Source organism: Penicillium diatomitis, assembly GCF_028827545.1.
Source record: "Penicillium diatomitis strain IBT 30728 chromosome Unknown utg000001l_segment0_segment0, whole genome shotgun sequence".
Taxonomy (NCBI): domain Eukaryota; kingdom Fungi; phylum Ascomycota; class Eurotiomycetes; order Eurotiales; family Aspergillaceae; genus Penicillium; species Penicillium diatomitis.
In genome coordinates, this window is record NW_026623173.1 from 3,203,867 (window position 1) to 3,224,174 (window position 20,308).

The following is a 20,308-nucleotide window of genomic DNA, read 5'->3' on the forward strand; positions in this document are numbered from 1 at the left end:
GATGGAGAGAGATGGTAACGATGACGGAATACGCGCTGGCTGTCAGGCTTATCCTCAGGTGACACTTCAGAGTACAGCAAGTGTGGTCTCACCTACGGTGTGACAGAAACGCGGTGTTTTTGTCCGCGAACAAACCTGGTGAGACTGGGAGACAGATAGCAGCGTTTCTCCACCCCAGATCTTAGACACGAACAAGGGGAAAGACGACTACTGATAATCGATGCGTAATCTGTGCCTATTGCTTTGGTTCGCTTATGGATGACTGTCCCAAGTGGTAGGATCAAGTCGCAGTGTTTGGTAGCAATTACGTCCAATCCCAAGTATGGCTGCACTCTGCACGGCACTGCCAAGACCCAGATCCAGCTTCAACGCGAGATGCTCATTTCCTCTCGGTCTCGGTCTCGGTCTCGGGGGCTCGGAAGGACAGCCATCCGAGCATTCCAAATTCCGAACAGATGGTTCGAAAGGCTTTTGTCCCCTGGCAGAGGCAGTCACCCAAGGATCGTCTTTCTGATTATTGGCAATGACGCTGCCTTTGCTGGAAGAGGTGCCTTCAGTGCAAGGGTGAACGTTCATCTCACGGTGGATGAGGTGAGCTGCATACGGTAAGGCCCGATCTGGGCCCCATGCGATCCCCCGATTGACCTCCCGCCGGGGGCCCCCGCCCGCGCGTGGATGGCGCAAACTTGCAGCTTCCCGGGAACCGCGGGCGCCCATCGGTCGATCGATGAAGTCATCAAGGGTGCGACCACCTTGTTTGAGATGCAGGGAGTCAAGTTCGGGTGGCAGACATCACACATTGTTAGTCAGTCGAGGACATTTGAAGATTTGGTGGAGCTCGACGACGACCCGACTCGTAGCAGGTATCAGACGAGGCAGTGATTTGCGAAAGAAAAGCTGGAGAAGAGCCTGTCGTCCGAATCTGCCAGGGATCCATTCCCTCGTATGTGTGGACACTCGAACGAGATCGGATCAGGCCCAGTTCTCCACTCCCAGTCGGGGGACCTGTGCTGGCTCGCATCCCTGTTTACTCAACTATCAGCACCAAGAAGTGCCCCCGCGACCGCGCGGCCTTCTAATGGGAAAGGTCGAAGGTTTGACCCTAACAGAATAATCCTGAGGCTATCGCGCTCCTATACATAGAAGGTCAAAGATATAATAACACGATCACAATCACCCAACTTTCGTGAATATAAATGTTAGTTATATGACCTCCTCCTCGATTCCCCAATTTCTATTCCACTAACTGGCCAACCGACCCACCAGTTAACCACAACTCGCCAGTTAACTAACCACTCACCAGTCGACCAACCAACTGGTCAGTGAACTCCCCAGTTCGCGTGTTGGCCTTTGCTAATGCGTTACAGTAGGATACTACGCGGTACACTACATAGGCTAATTACGCTAATATTTGGCTCTTCGGCTTGGTAGTAGGCTTAAATAGCTTTAGTAAGACGCCTTTCACTAAATTTCTTAGCCTTAGGTATAGTAGTTGGTGTAAGAGGGTAGTAGGTCAGAGGTCTTCGACATAGTGAGATTGGCGGTTGAGGTGAGGATGGCGGTCGAAGTACTAAGATTACGTAGGCCACAGATACCATTTCAAAAAAAAAAAAAAAAAAAATTCACCACACAGGAGAGTCGGTAAGCGAAGTCGGTCGAGCGTGGATGGAATCGGAGAAATCGGAGGAAGAGCTTTTTCTGCTTTTACGGCCCCTCAATATAACAGATGATCGAACCTGCTCATCACCACGCCTGCCAATTCACAGTGCACTCGTCCCCCCACGATCAAAGAATCAGCGCCAATGGACTGGTTATTTTCATGCTTCGCCGGGATGAGGGAGACCCATTGGGGCTTCGGGCTCGCGTAAAAGATCACTGAATAAAGATTTGATCTTTGATCACTCAAACTGGGCGGAGCCTCAGGTAGCTAACACATGATGATAAGCTGCACGCTCAGTACCTTGCGCGTGGAAAAAAAGATGTCTAAATCCAGCATTCCAGCTAGCGAGACCACCTGAACACCAAACTTATGTACCGCAATAACCTTCCGAGCCGCAGGCTTGCGCAGCCATCGGTCGCCCGTCTGTGCGTGAGATAAACTCGGCCAATAAAGATGCCAGCCCGGGTCCACTATGATAGCATCCTCGGAAGAAGGGGTTCATATTTAGATGTTTCATTCTTCCTACAGTATCAGATTATATTCTGACAAAGGTACCAAGCCTACTTCCTGACAAATAAAGATGACTCTACATGGATCGATCTTGGAGCACTTTGACAATACATAGGTATGGATACTTGCTCTGGTGTAAATCTCAGACAAGATGATGAATATAAGCTCCGCCCTTTCCATTCATACTATCGTGGAGGAATCAGCATATCGCTACGTTCATCCACCATTCCAGAGAAACATCAAAATTACTACAAGATCCTCAGCAATTTTGAGCTGCTAGAGATCAATCCTATGAAAAGCTTGGAAGGTATGGTGCGCCCGAGGAACTTGGACCGAGTCCCCTGCGCGAAACCCGAAAGATGTTCTGCTGGAATGGATGTCACCCAGCCCTGCATCTATACATCTGAAATCGTACTTCAATTGGTTCTGACTACCCTATGGTCAGTGGACGCTTTGTTAGGTTCAAGGACGGGGGCAAACCTGTAGACCCGTCGGTAAAAGTATATCAGAAACCTCGTTCACCAGGACGGGGACCTCTAGAGTACAACCGTAAGAATAATATCAACGGAACTAGAGTGGACCTGCCCATGACTATCGTGACTATATGAGCAGAGCAGCCTACCAAGGTTGGAGTGGGCATCTGCGCACGGTGCGTACCTTTCGAAAGATGTCCTATCTCGGCTTGCAGAGTCACATATACCGATGGATGCGTATATAGGCATCAGACCATGGACGACACGAGCATCACTGACTACGGGAATCATTCAGATAACAGACGGAAGACTGTGCGTAATGAGCATTGTATGTGAGGACAAGATATTTACCTCTTCCGGACGTGTCTTTATCATAGGGCTGTGAATCAGATGGTCACATGATAGGAGGTCCACTCAACACAGTCAGTGAAATTCATCTGCCCTGGCAACCGCACCTTTTCCATATGATCTAATGAGATCAAGAACAGCCCGGAACCACAACTACTACAATATACCCAAATAGGAGCTCCAGTCTCCATTGACTGCATTGATGATTGTGTCTCGTCAGAGACACAACAACAATAGTTTAGGATAACTCCTTTGGGATATGCGCTTAGGGGGGAGGGGGGGGGGGGCATATAGTAAATAGTATTCTTTTTTCTCCTAGGGAGAGAGGCGTTCTGCCATCGCGGTGTAAAAAACACAAAACACGTCACTCATAGACTCGCGCCTTAGCTTTTATGGCATCAACCCTAGCCTATGCTTGGCTAGACGTGACGGATCTGACTGCGATACTGCCTGCGATGCTGGTGTAAATCTGGCTGCGGATCTGCCTGCGATGCTGGCTGTGTTACTGGTGTAAATTTAGCTGCGATACTGGCACGGTGTTCACTGTGTATAGAATTCAGAATGTTGTTGGGGCCTCTGACGAGGCACATTTTCAGTCCTGAGACCACTTTGGTCGTAGGATAGCTAGTATTTGCTCAATATGTAGTCTGCCCCATTTGCGGGGTCTCGAGCTCCAGAAATATGTGAAAGAAGAAAGACAAATAGAACAAGCCCGATCCGATCCTTCCATTACGTGCGAATCACCACCTCATTAATCATGTTGCGTATCGTCTGGTTGTCAAAAATCATAACTGCACCACACCTCAAATCACTCCACTCAATTGACCTAGGCGAGGTAGAGAATGGCCATGGAGAGCGCAGCCATCACGGTGCCAACGTAACCGATGGTAGGACGAGCGGCAGAGCTAGGAGGTGCAGAGGTCACAGCAGCCACACCGGAAGTAGTAGAAGCCGAGGTGGAGACGGTGGCGCTGGCACCGGAGCTCATGGCAGCCGAGGCAGAAGAGCTCATGGAAGCAACGCTGGATGAGGCAGCAGTGGAGGCAGAGCTCCAGACGGGCATGGAAGTGCTGCCGCTGGGCATGGGAGCTACGACACTGGTCCAGGTGGATGCGGACGAGGAGCCGACGGGCGAAGAACCCCATGGCATGCTGGAGCTCGTAGTCATGGAGGATGACTGCCAAGTGGACCATGGGCTGCAGGGGGTGGATGAAGGAGAGGCCACGGGGGCAACCGAGGAAGGAGCGGGGGCGGCACAGGTCGAGTCGGCCATGAGCTGGACATCAACGCACTGGGTGACTTTGTCACTCTCGGTGGTGTAGATGTTGCTACCGCCGTTGAGGCCGGTGGCACAGGCAACAAAGTCGGCGTTTCCGTTGAACTCGAGCTTGCCTGAGGAGCTGACAGAGAAGCCAGATGTGCCAGTGCTCCCAGCGTCACACTGGAACTGGGTGGTCTCGCCTGTAGAAGGAAGAGTATCTAGATTAGCGACGAGAGGTTCTTCAAATCCATCATTCAGGATATGGAAGGATGCTTGCTTACCAGTCACCACACAGGGACGGCCCTCACTGTCGGTAATGACGCCGTTGGACAGGCAGAACTTGGAGGGTGAGAGGGTATGGTCGTTCACTCGGACCTGACCATCACCGAGCTGGCCAAGCTCACCCGAGGCACCACCAGAAGTGGTGATGTGGAAGCAGCAGTCGCTACCACGGGTAACGAGAGCATTGGCACCAACGGCCAGAGATGCGATAGCAATGGAACTCTTCATGATGAGTGAATGATGTGTGACAACGATGGAACAAGTTCTGTAAGGTGGAAGCGAATGAACTAGGCCTGATTGCTGAAGAAGATTGCAATTGAGAGACAGTAAAAAAGAAAAACAAAAAGAGAAGCTTGAAAACGGGCCGACACAGGACAAGGTACTTATAATTGACTTCCGGGAGCAAGAGCAGCGCTGATCGTGCGAGGGCAAACAAAGAAGACCCCAGCCACAGGTCCACGGCTACCGGTACGGCTGCAATGCAGTGCAGTGCAGTGCAGCAGTGCAGTAGCAGCCCATCGCTCGACGCTGTGGAGCGTGGAGCTGTGGACTGCGTCAATGTGTACAGCGTTCGACCAGCCCACCCGTTGCACGGCGTGGTTGAATGTGGGGGACGGGCATTCTCCACTTTGCGACTCGTTCCTTGTCGACTGGAGTTGACGATGCATGGACCGACCAGGGCGTTGCCAGGTTGCCAATATCTCCCTCACAACAATTGGCAGTATGGGCAACGCTTAATCTGCCCCGGGAGCCCGCTTAGACCCATTGCAATCGTTGGAAACAGGGCAGTCTGGAGTCTCTGGACCGTCGTCTGAGGGGGTGACAGCACTGCAGTGGATCCCGGGCGATGTCTATCGAGGGACGAGGGACGAGGGACGAGTGACGAAGATGGCTGCACAGAACGCGTGGCTGACGGAGTCACGACTAGCGGCCCTGGGGACACTCCTCCGACCCTATCATCAAAGCTCGATCGGGTGGGAAAACCAGCTGCAGGAGGACCCTCCCAGCCTCCAGGAGTAGTAGACCAAGGCGGGTGCCTCGTATCCACAAGGCAACCTGGTGAGCTCTCCGCCTCTTAGACCTCGTGCTACCGGTGATGAAGTCAAAAGGTTGTACAATGATCACACCGGGTGCGAGCCGGCAGCTGAGCTTTGTTGTTCCCCCTCACTCAAGCTGCCGGGACCGCAGGCCTGCGTCAAGCCAACGACGTGAACAGGCTTCAAAATCAGAGTCAGAATGAGGAGCAGGAGACATCACTATTCATCGGAATCCGTCGTTCATCCATGATGATCCGGACAACAAAAGATCCAGAAAACCAAAGGGCAAGTGGGTATCGCGACGAAGTGATCAGCTGATCCACCTACCTTCAAAGGGAATTCTTCCATGACTCGGTCACGAATAATGATGAATCATGGGAGAAAAAGACCTACAAGTGGTCTTACCCACGAGTCACACAGTATGGACTCCATACTGTGGAGTCTATGGACCATCACTACAGTACTCTAGAGATACACGCACTCTCAGTCTTTCAAATTCACCCATCTTGGAAAGCTAGCGGGACTCAGCTTGAGCGAGTACGAAATCCCTCTTGGCCTCTGCTTCACTTCAAGAGTCTTATTATTGTCTGTTGTTATGGAACCAGTCCGGGGTCTGACCCCGGTCCAAGATCCAAGAAAAACAAGAATTGACCCCGACCACTAGCAGTGGTGACTTTCTCCTCAATATGGGTGGAGTCAGGCACAACCCTTGAACAAGAACAGCCAGAACAACAAACCTGGAAAACACCAGGAACATATTAGTACCTGAAAACTCACCCCCAATGCGATCAATGGGTGTCAGGTACGGGGGACCCAAACTCAAGAGTTCTGTCGGGCTTCTGCACCTTTTACCGACTGGTCTCTCTCATCAACCCCGTCAACAGACTTTGCGATCAGACAACATGGAGTCAGGTTGATATGCGACGAGAAGAAGGATTCGCGCTCTGGGATCAAGGTCGTTGACGTCAGTTCTGGATTCCGAGGGCCACAGTGCCCAGACGCTGATCTTAATCGAAGGGCTGCTACGCCAAACACGACTAGTGTGATTAGTAGTTGTGTCTCCTCAGCGGGTCAATGGACGGTCCACAGGCCGCTTTCTTTCCGGGGTCACTGTCAGTGTCGAGTTTATCCAATCTGTGGACGGTTACACAACACTAGAGGAGAGGCTACTTAGGCTAGTGCTACTGCCTCGTACGTACTGTACGCACTACGCAGTACAGTAGTGATAGGGACTCTACGGAGTAGGGAGCAGGGGTCAGGAAGAGTAGTGAGTCCAGACACCCTAGCACAAGAGGTCGCTGCCTGGTGTGTATGTACCAAAAACCACAAAATCCAGATCAAAAATAAATTACACGATTTACATCATGTGCAACTCCCTTCTTTTTCCGATCAACCGAGTACTGAGCGTTGTCGGTACCTGAGGGTGGCGAGAAACGTCCGAGAATAGCACCGCGAGTCGATTAGAGTGGGTGGAACCTGGATGCAAAAGGGTTGAGCTGAGACTCCGTTCTACAGTAATCGAGTACAGACTACAGACTGTACAAAGTCGGAGTGCCGACTATGGAAGTCTAGAGCACCTCAGTGCGGTGGCATGTACATGGACATTGAAAAGGTTGGATATTGAAAGAACCAAGCCTAAAACCGGGTTCAACCTGCCAGTTGGCTAAGTTTACTGTCAACTGGGTTGATTTAGTAGGTCTGAAAAGAATCCTCCGGTGAGACTCGCGGAAAACCATCATTAGGAACGAGATAACTTGCCATCCCATGGTCATGCTACAACTTAATTCCCCGTCAGTTGGCCAGAACAGTAATCGCCAATCGGCCAGAGACTGCAGACGGCTTGTTTTTGGTGGGAGGATATGAAAACAAAAGGAGCGGTTCAGACTCTGCTTGGTCGTAACTTTGGTGCTACCGATCCATTGACATCAAGTATACATCAATCTTATGAAGACATTCATCTGGTCACTGGTGCAACGGGAAGTGAAGCCTGGAAATGAATCAAAATTGAACTGCTACCTCAGCAGAGTCAAGAGAGCAGTCATTGTGTATAAATTGCTTCCGACTCGGACGTCGTGGTCCCCCAGCTTGATCATCTTTCAATTCACTTGTACTCCTCCCGAAAGACCATGATCCTTTCCACATCCTCGCCGTTCGGCCCTGGTTCGATCCAGGCCCGCCACATTCCCCCACAATTAAAGTCGAGAACGACATGTCCACAATAAAGCGGGCCCTTCTCCGTTTCTAGTTCTACACGTCCCACGGATGACGACGACCCAGAACCAGCAGCTGGAACGGCCGTGCTGATCTCGATGCCAATCAACCCGCCTTCACCTTCACCAGTGATCCCCCACCGCGCACCCGCCGATCGTTGTAGGGCACCATGCAGTCCGGCTACAGACTGCACCGACCGCGCAAGCGGAAGATTCTGCAATCGACATAGCGAGGCGACCGAGTGCGCCGCAGCTATGCGGAGGAATGCGTCTCCATCTCCAGTTCCTGAGAGCGCAATGGCTCTTCTATAACTCCGAGGGGCAAAGCTGAAAGGTGTCTGTCCGTCGGGCAAGAGCTTCACGACTGATCCTGCACTAAACTCAGTAGGGCGAGGAGAGTAGGCTGGGGGATCATCACGGGTTCGAGGTCTTGCGCCAGTAATACTAGCAACCCGCTTTCGACACTGGCGCTTCAGTTGAGAAAGACATGAACCCAAGCACCCTACACCGCTCGTAGACACACCAGCCTGAGCGGTCGCGGTCGCGGTCGCGGAACAGGCTTCATCACAGAGTGCCACTTCCTCTGGCGAGAACACATCCCAAGCTTCCGCCCAAAACCCAGCTCCCAGAGTAGGAGTATCCCCAATGCGACCGGGCATTTTATTCGTCTTCCCACCCGTGCTCGTCGCAACCGCCAGATTACCCCATTGATCCAAACACACGCAGCCCACCGTCCCCTGACTCAATGAGAATGGCTCATCCTTCCCCTCAAGCCCACGTCGGTGCTCATCCCACCGTCTCTGAGTCCAGAACCATTCGTCCGGCATGAACTCGAGGCCCCAGTCGCGCGCAAGACTCTCCACATGAGGCCCAGCAAGTTGCGGATGCATACTGCCCCCATCAGCCCTGGGCTGTCCGTCGGGGGTACAGCCCGTTCGCAAGAGAGATTCACGGGCAAGTTGAATCGGATGGCGGACATTTCTGACGTTGATGACCGCGGCGGCTTTCTTCAGTTCGCCCGGCCGGCTGTCGTCGGGGTCCTGCACCGATGTGACCATAACGGAAGCTTCCATTTCAATTGTGCCCGCGGATGTGAAGACACTGCCGCGTCCGCAGTTGAAGAGCTCGTCATCTTCTAGAAGAGATACGGCGTGGACCGCGGCGTCGAGAGCAGACGCCCCATCCTTGAGGAGGGCGTGGGTTGACCGGAGATACGACTGGAGGGAAGCACGGTGTTTCTCGTAGAGCGGAGGGGGTAGTTTGTCACGTTGGAGCACGCCGGCGCCTCCGTGGATGACGAGGGTCGGTTTAAATTTCGCGGTAGAGTCTGACATTTGAGACTGAGGTTGCTGGAGGAATTGAGCAGATGTTTTCCAACTCAAAGATGATAACCAAAGTGCGGGGATAGATGGAGCGGGGAAGTCGACTTCCAGATATCCGGAAGAAACCGAATCGAGTTGGTAGAGATCAAGATCGCGCTCGCGCCCTGCCAAAGCAATGGGATGGTGAGCCTCCAAATGACGACCTCAAGAGGGTTAAGATGCAACGCAATGCAAGATCAAGGACCTTTCTCGCGAGAATCAGAGATTGATATTTGCAATCTCAGTCAATGCCAGGGGGAAAAAACATGAAATCCAGAAAAATGCGTTATTATGCCTGTTATTAATGCGTTAATGTACAAGACTCCACCATGTCCCCTTCCAAACCGCGCTTTTTGCAGCAATGAGCAGAGATAATCTTTTTTTTAGTGTGTGTAGGAGTTCCACCGACTCTCACGAAAAAAGAGGACAGAGGGCTGTCCCCAAATCCTGGGATCCAGCCCACCAGCCCAAGGATGCTATCCATAAAATACAACGCTTCAAATCACAGACAGATAGAGAGGCGGTATCGAGAGCGCGACGAACGAGAAATTGCAAGGGAACAAAGCAGGAACCTCTATGCCAAAGTCGTAGAATGATGGAAACCCCCAAACCGAACACCTGAGAAGGGAGATTCAAGATGGGAAGGAAATTTGTGAAGACAGAAATAGTCGAGAGGTGGGTATGTGGCCACCAAAGAGGTGGGAGAAGGTTCGGGTATAGATTCGAATGGAGAAATTTAGGCAAGGGCCTTTTGCTCAGAGGGGGAGGAGGAGGAAGCTAGAGAGGAGCTGATGTTAGTACAAGACACGATTGCGAGAGAGAGAGAGAGAGAGAGGTACAGTGGGGACAGAGTCGTACCTCGAGCTTGGTGTTGTCAGCCATCATACGCTGGAAACCAATGCCAACACCCTCAATGACACCCAGGAAAACGGCGCACATGATGGCGGAGTTGCGAGCGGCCTTGACACCACCACGCACAGCCAAAGCACCACCAGTGAAGAAACCAGCAATAACTGAAACCGGCATTAGCAAAATTGATTGGGCATCCTATTCATGCTGGGCTGACATACTGCTGTTCCAAGGATCCTCGGTCTTGCGAATGCCCTTGATGGCGCAATCAAATGTGGAGAACTAAACAACGGTCATCAGTCAACAAAGGCAGTTCTCGATCGTTTCCCATCGAAAATTGAAAACGTACCATGCCACCCCAGACACCAAAGTTACCACCGAGCACGGGAGCACGAGCCTTGATGGCAGTCAAGGCACCTATCCGACGCTCACCATAGGGGCTGTTGCGGAAGCCCTTGACACCGTGCCAAACAGCACCACCAATGGCACCCATACAAAAGGCACCACCGAAGTCACTCAGGGCGACCCAGGGGCAGGGATCTCTCGAGTGATCCATGATATGTGAAGTTGCGGAGGGTGAGGGTGGAGAGAAGGTCGGTCGAGTCGAGGTGTTGATTGATGACAGGCGGATTTGTCGCGACCGTCAACAACAGGAATTCGTTTGGGAGATCAACAAGTACTTCGACTGCTGATAACTGAAGACTCGCCGCAATAGAGGCAGTTCAGAGGAGTGTAGCGGGCTTGCTATGAGAGGCAAATCGACGATGGGATGACGATGTCGGGGATGCGGGTGGATGACTTTTTCTTCTACTTGGCTGGTCCGGGGGCCCGTGACCTCACGTGACGATAACTCCGATCGCCACCGGTGCCATCGGGCGCTTCAGGGAGTAAATAGATGGTTTTGGTTGGTGCTGTCACAGCAAACTTAGCATTAAACTCAATCATCACCCCCGGTCTTTTCGAGTGGCCTTTCCGGGGACAAGAAAAGTTCTCGGAGTGGTTCTGATCACCTCCGGATGCAGAGAATTTTTGTTCGCTAAGCATGCAGACTCATACCCCTGCAGGTACCAACACGGCGAGTTATCTAAGTCAAGGAAGAAGTCTGGACTATGGACTATCAGCAGTATTGCTGATCAGTTTCAGAAGCCAGGACTGCCGCGTTTGATATGACGCATCCAGTATTGCATTATCAGATAAGCAGTGACTGCCCTTAGACAAGACGAATGTCAGAATGTATGTAATGCATACTTATTTGCATTAATATATAAGAAGCGGTGTATGGGTATCATATGGTTCTTTGTGCAAAATCGATCGAGCAAGTCCCCTTCCTACGACGGGAGGTTCCAAATAAAGTCCAAACCACCACTCTCGTACATCGGGAATTGAGCATTGCTACTCATTCCGAATGGCGCCATTGAAGGGTCAAATGGCAAGGACAACCAGTCGTCCGCCATGTCGCCCAGAGAAGGCACGAAGCCCATGTCAGAGGTCATATCTTGGGGCGCAGGTGCGTTGACTGCGCTTGGTCGATCACCATTTTCTGGCCAGGATGGAGGTCCCATTGACGAGCGACGAGTGACCCCGCGGCTGTTGTGATTCGTAGAGTCATTGTGTCTCAGAATCTTTGAGGACGCCAGAAGATTCCGTCGCAAACGGGACACGTGCATCTCCAATAGCGTGGCATAGCGAGTGCTGAGGTGGACATCGTCAAGGGCGTTAGATTTGAGTGCGCTGATACTCCTCTCAAGGACCTCGAGTGATTCGCGCAGCGTTTTTTCTCGAGTGCCGAGGCTGAGTGCCTTCATTAAGAAGATTGAGGCGCTGGTGACTCGAAGAACGATGCGCACCGGAGAGAATCGCAGAGCTCCTACATCTGCAAGATTGGTGACCCTTTGCAGGATCTGGCAGCACCCATCGATCACCTCTTGAATGTATTCGTAGTCGGTCGGATCGATAGTCATGGGGCGAACGTCGTCTAGATTATTCAGATCGGCGTGAGCCACGGCACGCTCCACCACGGCTTGCATGCCAACAGAGTGAGTGTATACGCGCACAAAGTGATACTCGATAAAGAGATCGTTGTAGAATGCAGTGTCGAGGTTGCTGGGCTGCAGGTATTTGTCTTTCCACTGATTTAGCAGGGGCCGAAAGTGCTCGAGTAGGCCGACATAGCGACCACTGTGGAGCTGTTGACGGGCAAACTTGGCCGATGGGAAGAACATGTCAGTGACCGACTGGGCCAACTTTGTGAGTTCAATCCATGAGTCCATGAACACCAGCCACGTGCTTCCGGGTTGACTCAATCCACGGGGCTTGCGTCCTCCGAGGACGGCATGATTGAGTGACTGGGGACTCGGAGACGTGCGTCCAATACGCCAAGCCAATTGATTCATATACACGTAGAGAAGCCGTTGGTCTCGCTGGCGCCGAAGCCTGATCTGCTCTTTCCATTGCTGGTCATCGGTACAGGGGTCACTCTCCTCCGTGTCAAATAGCCCTAGCTCATGAGCCAGCGAGTGCGCACATCCGAGCAGCATCCACGACATTTGATCTGACCTGCGCGAGGGCTCAGTCATGTCTCCGATCCAGCGACTTTCCGATGATTTGCTCCGTTCCGCATGATCTGGGCTAACCAAGTCCATCGAGAAGAGCTCATCATCCCAGCCGTCAGCGTCCGGTGGGAAATGAAGTGAGCGGGGATGCCATTCAGCCATCAGCAAGAGGGCTTCGACAGTCCCGAGACTCCTGATCTTGGATTTGGTGGATTTTTCTTGGCCGAAAATAAGCCGTGTGATCAATTGCTGACAGTACTGCCAGAGACGATGATGGATATAGAAGTTCCTCGACTCTCCACCGGCGCCAGGTAGAATGTGGTAACGAGACGAGATCATAAGAATAGTAGAACACAGAACAGGTTCTCGTGTAAGGAGTGTCAAGTGGTTTTGGTGGTTGGCGTAAAAGTCAGTAAGAATTGGTGACAGACATGACATGTTTTTGTAGAATCTTGCGTTTTTGTCGGGTCAGCGATAATTTCTAATCCCAGCATGCTTGGCCTAGGGCGAGTGCGGCCCTCCACTAAAGAGCAACTGAAGGAGAGAGACTCACAAGTCGAGGAAAGTCACCGCTTCGCGAGCAGTGAACCAGCCCATTTTCACAAATCGGCACGCTTCCCAAACCCGTAAGATTTCGGTTGTTACCTCGGACAACTCCACTGAACGTCTGGCTCGCAGAATTGGCTCGAAGGCAGCTGGGCTTTCAAAGTTCTTAGGAGTTGTGTGAAAGTGTCCGTTTGGACCGCCCCCTCTGGACTCTATCCCGTACGCTGGACTTTCACCACTCGGGGCATTATCCTCCTGGCTGGCGGTTGCCGCTTCAAATAAAATGTTGAGAGCATCGTTCCCACTGGCTACGACCGTCCGCATCATCGAGTTTGCTAAGATGGAACCGGACCGGTGTCGAGACTCTCCATACGCATTTGCCGAAGATGAGCTTGCAATGACCGATCCATCCGCGTTTGACTGCGGACTGATGCCAACCTGAGGGCTGCGTGCGTCATGTGGTGATTGCTGGGGTGGCGCAAAGGTCCAGCTTTGTTGGAATGGACTCGTCGAGTGGAGGTCATATTGTAGAGGCGGAGGTCCAGCTTGCGAGGATTGACCACTCCCGGCGTGGTCCGCGACGGCGATTGTGCTCGAATATTGACGTTCCGGTGGTGAGATCTCAGATTCGTTGTCATCTGGCGATCGACCTGGACCGGTGCCTCCATTAGCCTGGTCCCCGTTCTGAGGCGGACGTGACAGCCGCAATGGACCTCGACTTACCGCGCTTGCGCGACCTCTCCCAAGCGCGCTTCTCAGGGAAGATGCACTCTCGCATTTCTCTGCGACATCGCGCACATGGTGGGCCGATTGGAAGTCCGTCTGGACCCGTTCCCAGATCGCACTTTGCCTTGCGTTGCCGACATGGAATGCAAGCCTTGTAGGTGCGCTGATATGGACGGTCGGGACGGGATGGCCTGGCCCCGTCCATTGTCACCCAGGCGCTCTTGAAGGTGCGACGACAATCTCAAGCCGGATGAATTTGGCAATGCCGACTCGCACTGGCAATTTCCTTGAGTGGATATTTTGCATGGAGAAGTGGGTGCGTGGACTGACGGGATCACCTCAACGGCGAGCGAAAAAGGCTGGTGGAGAATGCCGCTTCTACCCGGGCGAGGCGCGGGAGACCGAGGGACCACGAATTCATGACGCCCTGGCACTTTGAGGAGGCATCGGTCCGCTGTCAAGTATGGAGAGTGACTCAAGTGTCTAGCATGTCATAGTCTGACCAACGTGCCGGGTTGACAGACATCATATTCTGGGTCACTGGAGGTTTAAGGATTGAGCAGGATGCCCATGATCATTGTGGTCGAGGTCGTCAGTAGGTAAGCACCCTATAATGACTGGTCATATTCTCTCCAATTCCATACACCAGCAGCTATATAGATAGGGCTTTCCGCGGCTCGGTGTGCCCGCTGCAGCTGCGACGTCATTGCCATGCGGGCTGATCTCCCCTGTAATCAGCAAATAGGCGCACCTTTATTACCGCCTGATAAAACAGGCTACATATCTGGATCCATCTTTCTATCCATTTACTGGAGGTCAAGTTAACCCTCGCCGTTTCCCACACAGGTCACGTACCGTGCAGGTACACAGCACTGACTGCAATTGCAATTCACATCACAACTTGCTTCGACGAACCCGTGGTCCAGAGCCAACGCACATGGGGAAGCTGATGGGAAAAGCGGGCAGAGTGTTCTGCCTGCTTTAATGGCAGGTGGAAGTACCTCGGCCGGTGATCTTTCTTCTCAGCCGTCCAACCTCCCAAAATAAAGTGTAGAAAAATAACTCCTATGCTGTCATCCCTTCGCTGCTTGGTTCTTTTGACAGCTTACGGTTGTAGCTCGACTTCCTCCACTGTAGGAAACGTCGTTTCAGATTCTTGACGATCAAGAAGGCGGTTAATATATCGCTTCCGTCGGGCTTTGTTTCGTAGCAAGAATGTACTCAAAGTCCATCTTTTCCGAAGAACATATCCAGCAACAAGGTCCATTGCCATGCGTTGGGCTACCTAAGAGCCTCGACACAATGCAGCAAACTTGCAAATCAATTCGAGACAGCGACTCTCCTGACACATAGGTTCGGCCGGTGTGTTGTCATTGAATACGTGTGACTTCCTACTTTATCTCCTCCTCTAGCTGACCTTCAACCTCAGTAAATGGAGAGCTCTAAGGATCATCAATCCCTTTTGTTTTCTCCGTATAAAACCTGTTGGTTGGGTAATTGTAGGGCCGCATTCGATTCACAAAGCAAGCTGTTACGAAGTACAGATTGTAGTTCTCGGTCCACAGTACGCAGGACTTGTAGCTCGGCGAGGAGTGCAGAATGCAAGCATTCGAGGGCATACAGAAAGGATCTCTACGCAAGGCTTAATACTTCATCATACTCCGCACTGGTAGCTTTTCCCTCCGAGGTTTTGTCCAGCGCCGGCGGAAAGCGACGGCCGCACCAGCACCAAATGAGACGGCGGAATTACCGCGCATTCACCAGTTGGAAGCTCAAGACGGATATCACAGCTACGTCCTGGCCAGGGACAACGCGTTATGTTCCGAGGGTCAGGAGGTCCGTGGTAAAGAGAATGCTTATAATCGCCGTCCAAGTGTATTGAAGCGAGACTAATTGGCCAATTTGACAAATTCGTTCCCTACGTACAGGCTCAGTTCGATTCTACATCATTTCTACCAAACACCCCTCGCGGGCCATACCGATCCGAGTTCTCTAGTCATCAATACCATTGATATAGGACCATGTCTGAAGCTCAAGTCACTTTGTACACATACTTTCGGTCCTCCTGCTCAGCTCGTTTACGCATTGCACTACACTTGAAAAACATCCAGTACACACCTGTATTTGTCAACCTGCTTCGCGATGAACAGACCACCCCTGCTCATCGGTCCATCAACCCGTCCGGCACAGTTCCAGCTCTCATTGTCCAACGACCGCACCAGGAGCAGCCCCAAGTGATCATCACCCAATCTCTCGCAGCTCTAGAATACCTCGACGAGGCATTCCCAAACCAAGGCCCACAGCTTCTCCCGCCTGATCCTGAAACCCGCGTTCTCGTCCGTACACTCGCCCAGATTATCAGCTGCGATGTTCAGCCCGTGACAAACCTCCGAATCCTCAAGCGCGTGGCCCCTATGGGGGCAGACAGGACCGCCTGGTCCAAGGATTTGATCGAGGATGGACTACGTGCGTACGAGACTCTTGCGTCAAGCTCGGCGAGTCGCTTCAGCGTGGGGGATCAGATCACCATGGCAGATGTTTGTTTGGCGCCTGCTGTCTGGGGCGCGGAGAGAGTAGGGGTGGATTTGTCGGCGTTTCCGACAATTCATCGGATTGCGCAGAACCTCGAAAAGGAGGATGCGGTGCAAAAGGGTCATTGGCAGACGCAGCCCGATACTCCTGAGGAGCTACGGGCTAAATGAGATCTCTTGCAGGGGCTAGGGAGTGAGGAATCTTGAGGGGAGATCAACAACTCCGGTTTTCAGCTTCCTGGGTTGAAGTGAGTATCCTCGACTTCATCGGGTCAATACGTGGAAAGATTTCCATTCAGTGAAAGCGTTTCATGTCATTGTTCTACTTTGATCGGTCATAACTGTTTGTGGTAGTCGCCAATGTGTCAGAGTTAAGAGCTTGATTATTCATTTCCCGATTTTGCCATCTTCCACCTCCGTATGTGACTTAGATAGGGACGGCAGGAAGAATGGTTCCAACGCAGTCGCCGAATCCAACATAGTTACCCTCAGTACCAGCCATACCGCGCAGAACAACAGTATCGCCGTCTTCGAGGAAGAAACGCTCAGTTCCATCAGCCAGCTTGATAGGCTTCTTGCCACTAGTTTGCTCAAGGAGACTGCCCTGGGTGTTGGGCTCTTTGCCGGAGATGGTACCCGAGCCAAGCAAATCACCTGTCCTCAAGTTGCAGCCGGTGATTGTGTGGTGTGCAACCATCTGGGGGAATGAGTAGAGCAGGTTCCGAGAGTTGCTGTTCGATACCACACTAGGCTGGCCGCCCTTGTTGGTAAGCTCGACCTCAAGCGGGATGTTGTACACATTTTCAGCGCGCTTCTCGCGCAAGTATGGGAGGAGAGACTCGCGATTCTCAGGCTCCAACGGTTGAGTGCGGAATGGCTCAAGGGCATCGAGCAAGACTACCCAAGGAGTGATCGTGGTGCCAAAGTTCTTGGCATTGAAGGGGCCCAAGGGAACATACTCCCAGGCTTGAATGTCGCGTGCTGACCAGTCGTTCATCAGAACGAGACCAAAGATGTGATCCTCTGCCTCGTCAATAGCAACAGGCTTGCCAAGATCGTTGGGCTTGCTGATGAAGCACGCCATTTCCAGCTCGATATCGAGCTTTTTGCAAGGGGAGAATTCGGGAACTTTGGGGTTCGCGGCAGGATTGGTAAGGATTTGACCATTTGGACGGTGCAAGTCGGTTCCAGAGGGAACCACAGAGGAAGCACGACCGTGGTAAGCGACAGGAAGATGTTTGTAGTTGGGCTGGAGTGCGTTATCGGGTCCGCGGAAGAGAACGCCCACATTGTAGGCGTGATTCAATCCAGCGTAGAAATCCGTATAGTCTCCAATCTGCATGGGCACATGATAGGTAACCTCAGAGAGCGGTACAAGCGCAGACTTCTGTAGCTCTGCATTATTCTTGAGCACCTGAGGATACTGCGTCTCGGCGCGGAACACGTTTTGCAGGTATTCCCGCACTTGGCGATGCACTGGACGACCGAGAGCCGCGAACGCATTCAGCGTGGGCTGGTGGAAGACGTCCAGGTGTTGCTGAATTGCGGACAATGGCGAGAAGCCTCCAGATGAGGCGAATTGACTCAAGTTCAAGGCATGGTCACCGATCGCAATAGCGGGGACACGCGAAGCGGATTGTGAAGAGATGATGCCGAAGGGGATGTTGGCAAGAGAGAAGGGGGAATTCTTGGGGATCTGGAACCAAGAAGCCATGGTGACGTCTGAGGTGGTGATACACCGAGTGCTTTGTCCAAGGGAAGATTGTGGAAACCAAAATAAAAATTTCAAAAGAAACACGAGACAATTAAATTCACCACGAGCGATTTCACGCCGAGACAAGTCGACAACTATGTACAAAGCTCTTCGCATCTGAGCAACACGGAATTAGGTCCGCCCATCGCTGCATACCCCGCGTCCAAGCGACCCCGACTGCTTTGTTGACTGCGGAACTGCCGAGCGGGATAGTCGCGGATGTTCCCCCGGATGGACCGCGGATGACGTGGGGCTAGTCGGAGTGGGCCAAGAGAGTCCGATTCCATTATGGGGACACGCTTGGAAGATGGGGAAACCACAGCAGTAGCTGTCCTCCGAGATATTTAGGTTCCACAGCCGTGCGCATCAATTCCGGAGCCTTGAAAAAGACAAAAAGTCGCGAAAGCTGAAAGTGTCTCATCCTCAGCTGTGATTCTTCCACTGACACACCACCTACGCCGGACCTCATTATGCCTGTAACGGAATTCTCTCACCCAGATCCCTACACCTACCAGATTGGCTTCGACTCCTACCACGAGTAAGATTTCTCTACTTGCAGCGTCGATCTTGCCGATGAGTTTCAGGGACTGATCGAAGCACTTCAGGTCTGAAGCTGTCAAGGGAGCCCTGCCAGTGGCCCAAAACTCACCACAGAAAGCACCTTATGGTCTGTACGCCGAGAAGCTCTCCGGGACGGCCTTTACAGCGCCGCGGCATGAGAACAAGCAGACATGGGTCTACCGGATCATTCCCGCGGCAGCGCACGGCAATTTCGTCGCAGAAGATGGGGAATCGTATCATACTCGCTTGACCACTGAAACACAAAGACTACACCACATTCCTAATCAACTGCGGTGGGATCCCTTCGACTTTGACGAGAAGGTCGATTGGGTACATGGCTTGCATCTCATCGCGGGTTCGGGTGACCCAACCCTCAAACAAGGACTCGGGATCCTCCTCTACGCAGCTGGGAAGGACATGGGTAAAGAAGCTTTCTACTCTGCTGATGGAGACTTTTTGATTGTGGCCCAGCATGGAGTGTTGGACATTCAGACCGAGCTGGGACGCATGATTGTCCGTCCTAATGAGATTGCCGTGATTCCCCGTGGTATCAGGTGAGTTCCTTGAGTGGTCACAATTGCTTTTCGCTCGAATTCAATCACTAACGGTAGTGATCACTAGATACCGTGTCACCCTTCCCAGTGGTCCTGTTCGAGGGTACATCTGCGAGTTGTACCAGGGCCATTACCAACTCCCTGAGCTGGGTCCCATTGGATCAAATGGCTTGGCCAACGCCCGTGACTTCCAAGCCCCCGTTGCATCTTTCGACGACGAAGAAGAACCTACGGAGTACAAATTGTTCAGCAAATTCAACAACACACTCTTCGCAGCGAGCCAGGACCACACCCCCTTCGACATCGTCGCTTGGCACGGCAATTACTACCCTTACAAGTACGACCTGGGTCGCTTCAACGTCATTGGTACGATCTCACACGATCATCCCGACCCCTCCATTTTCACTGTTCTCACAGGTCCCTCCGACCATGTGGGCACTGCTGTTGCCGACTTTGTGATTTTCCCTCCCCGCTGGCTAGTCGCCGAGGACACCTTCCGTCCTCCGTGGTATCACCGCAATACCATGTCCGAGTTCATGGGTCTCATTTCCGGTGGCTATGATGCGAAGACGGGCGGTGGCTTCCAGCCTGGCGGCGCCAGTCTCCATAACGTGATGAGTGCTCATGGGCCTGACTCGGATGCCTTCGAGGGGGCTAGCAATGCGGAGCTGAAGCCGAACAAAGTGGGGGTGAACAGCATGGCGTTCATGTTCGAGAGGTGCGTCGCAAACTAGAGTCCATCTTTCATTGATAATTTTGATACCAGGAACTAACAAGGTACATTCAATATAGCTCTCTTATGGTTGGGGTCTCTGAATGGGGGTTGAAGACGTGCCACAAAGTCCAAGAAAAGTACAATGAGCACAGCTGGCAACCTTTGAAACGGCACTTCAAGAACCCCAACAAGGCTTGATTCTTCTACATCCACGAAACGACAAACCATGAATTAGCAGCGAGATTATCCTAGTTCTACAGCATTGAATTAAATTTCTCAAGTTCCATTTGGCGTCGCCACAACGTACACTGGAGATGGCCTGTTGAGAGTGACCTCAAGTTGATTGAATTTCTTCACGTTTGATCATCTTCGTCGCAAA

The 20,308-nt window shown here is 52.2% G+C and overlaps 7 protein-coding genes across 7 annotated transcripts; 2 read left to right on the forward strand and 5 right to left on the reverse strand.

Moving 5' to 3' along the window:
- Positions 1–3,817: 3,817 nt before the first annotated feature.
- N7539_000893 (uncharacterized protein) lies at positions 3,818–4,762 on the reverse strand (the record flags this gene model as incomplete). The annotated part of the gene is made up of 1 exon (XM_056930497.1): positions 3,818–4,762. The coding sequence occupies one exon, from the start codon at positions 4,760–4,762 to the stop codon at positions 3,818–3,820; it is 945 nt and encodes a 314-aa protein (XP_056794790.1).
- Positions 4,763–7,672: 2,910 nt separating this feature from the next.
- Positions 7,673–9,115, reverse strand: N7539_000894 (isoaspartyl peptidase/L-asparaginase; the record flags this gene model as incomplete). The annotated part of the gene is made up of 1 exon (XM_056930498.1): positions 7,673–9,115. The coding sequence occupies one exon, from the start codon at positions 9,113–9,115 to the stop codon at positions 7,673–7,675; it is 1,443 nt and encodes a 480-aa protein (XP_056794791.1).
- A 782-nt stretch (positions 9,116–9,897) lies between these two features.
- N7539_000895 (protein transporter TIM17) lies at positions 9,898–10,547 on the reverse strand (the record flags this gene model as incomplete). Its single annotated transcript, XM_056930499.1, has 4 exons — positions 9,898–9,930; positions 10,001–10,155; positions 10,213–10,273; positions 10,341–10,547. The coding sequence occupies 4 exons, from the start codon at positions 10,545–10,547 to the stop codon at positions 9,898–9,900; spliced, it is 456 nt and encodes a 151-aa protein (XP_056794792.1).
- A 772-nt stretch (positions 10,548–11,319) lies between these two features.
- Positions 11,320–14,020, reverse strand: N7539_000896 (uncharacterized protein; the record flags this gene model as incomplete). The annotated part of the gene is made up of 3 exons (XM_056930500.1): positions 11,320–12,994; positions 13,097–13,739; positions 13,813–14,020. 3 exons carry the CDS (start codon positions 14,018–14,020, stop codon positions 11,320–11,322), a joined length of 2,526 nt encoding a protein of 841 aa, XP_056794793.1.
- Positions 14,021–15,836: 1,816 nt separating this feature from the next.
- On the forward strand, positions 15,837–16,517 carry maiA (maleylacetoacetate isomerase MaiA; the record flags this gene model as incomplete). The annotated part of the gene is made up of 1 exon (XM_056930501.1): positions 15,837–16,517. One exon carries the CDS (start codon positions 15,837–15,839, stop codon positions 16,515–16,517), a length of 681 nt encoding a protein of 226 aa, XP_056794794.1.
- Positions 16,518–16,773: 256 nt separating this feature from the next.
- fahA (fumarylacetoacetate hydrolase FahA) lies at positions 16,774–18,060 on the reverse strand (the record flags this gene model as incomplete). The annotated part of the gene is made up of 1 exon (XM_056930502.1): positions 16,774–18,060. One exon carries the CDS (start codon positions 18,058–18,060, stop codon positions 16,774–16,776), a length of 1,287 nt encoding a protein of 428 aa, XP_056794795.1.
- A 509-nt stretch (positions 18,061–18,569) lies between these two features.
- hmgA (putative homogentisate 1,2-dioxygenase (HmgA)) lies at positions 18,570–20,127 on the forward strand (the record flags this gene model as incomplete). Its single annotated transcript, XM_056930503.1, has 4 exons — positions 18,570–18,637; positions 18,705–19,214; positions 19,282–19,932; positions 20,007–20,127. 4 exons carry the CDS (start codon positions 18,570–18,572, stop codon positions 20,125–20,127), a joined length of 1,350 nt encoding a protein of 449 aa, XP_056794796.1.
- Between the last annotated feature and the right edge of the window lie 181 nt (positions 20,128–20,308).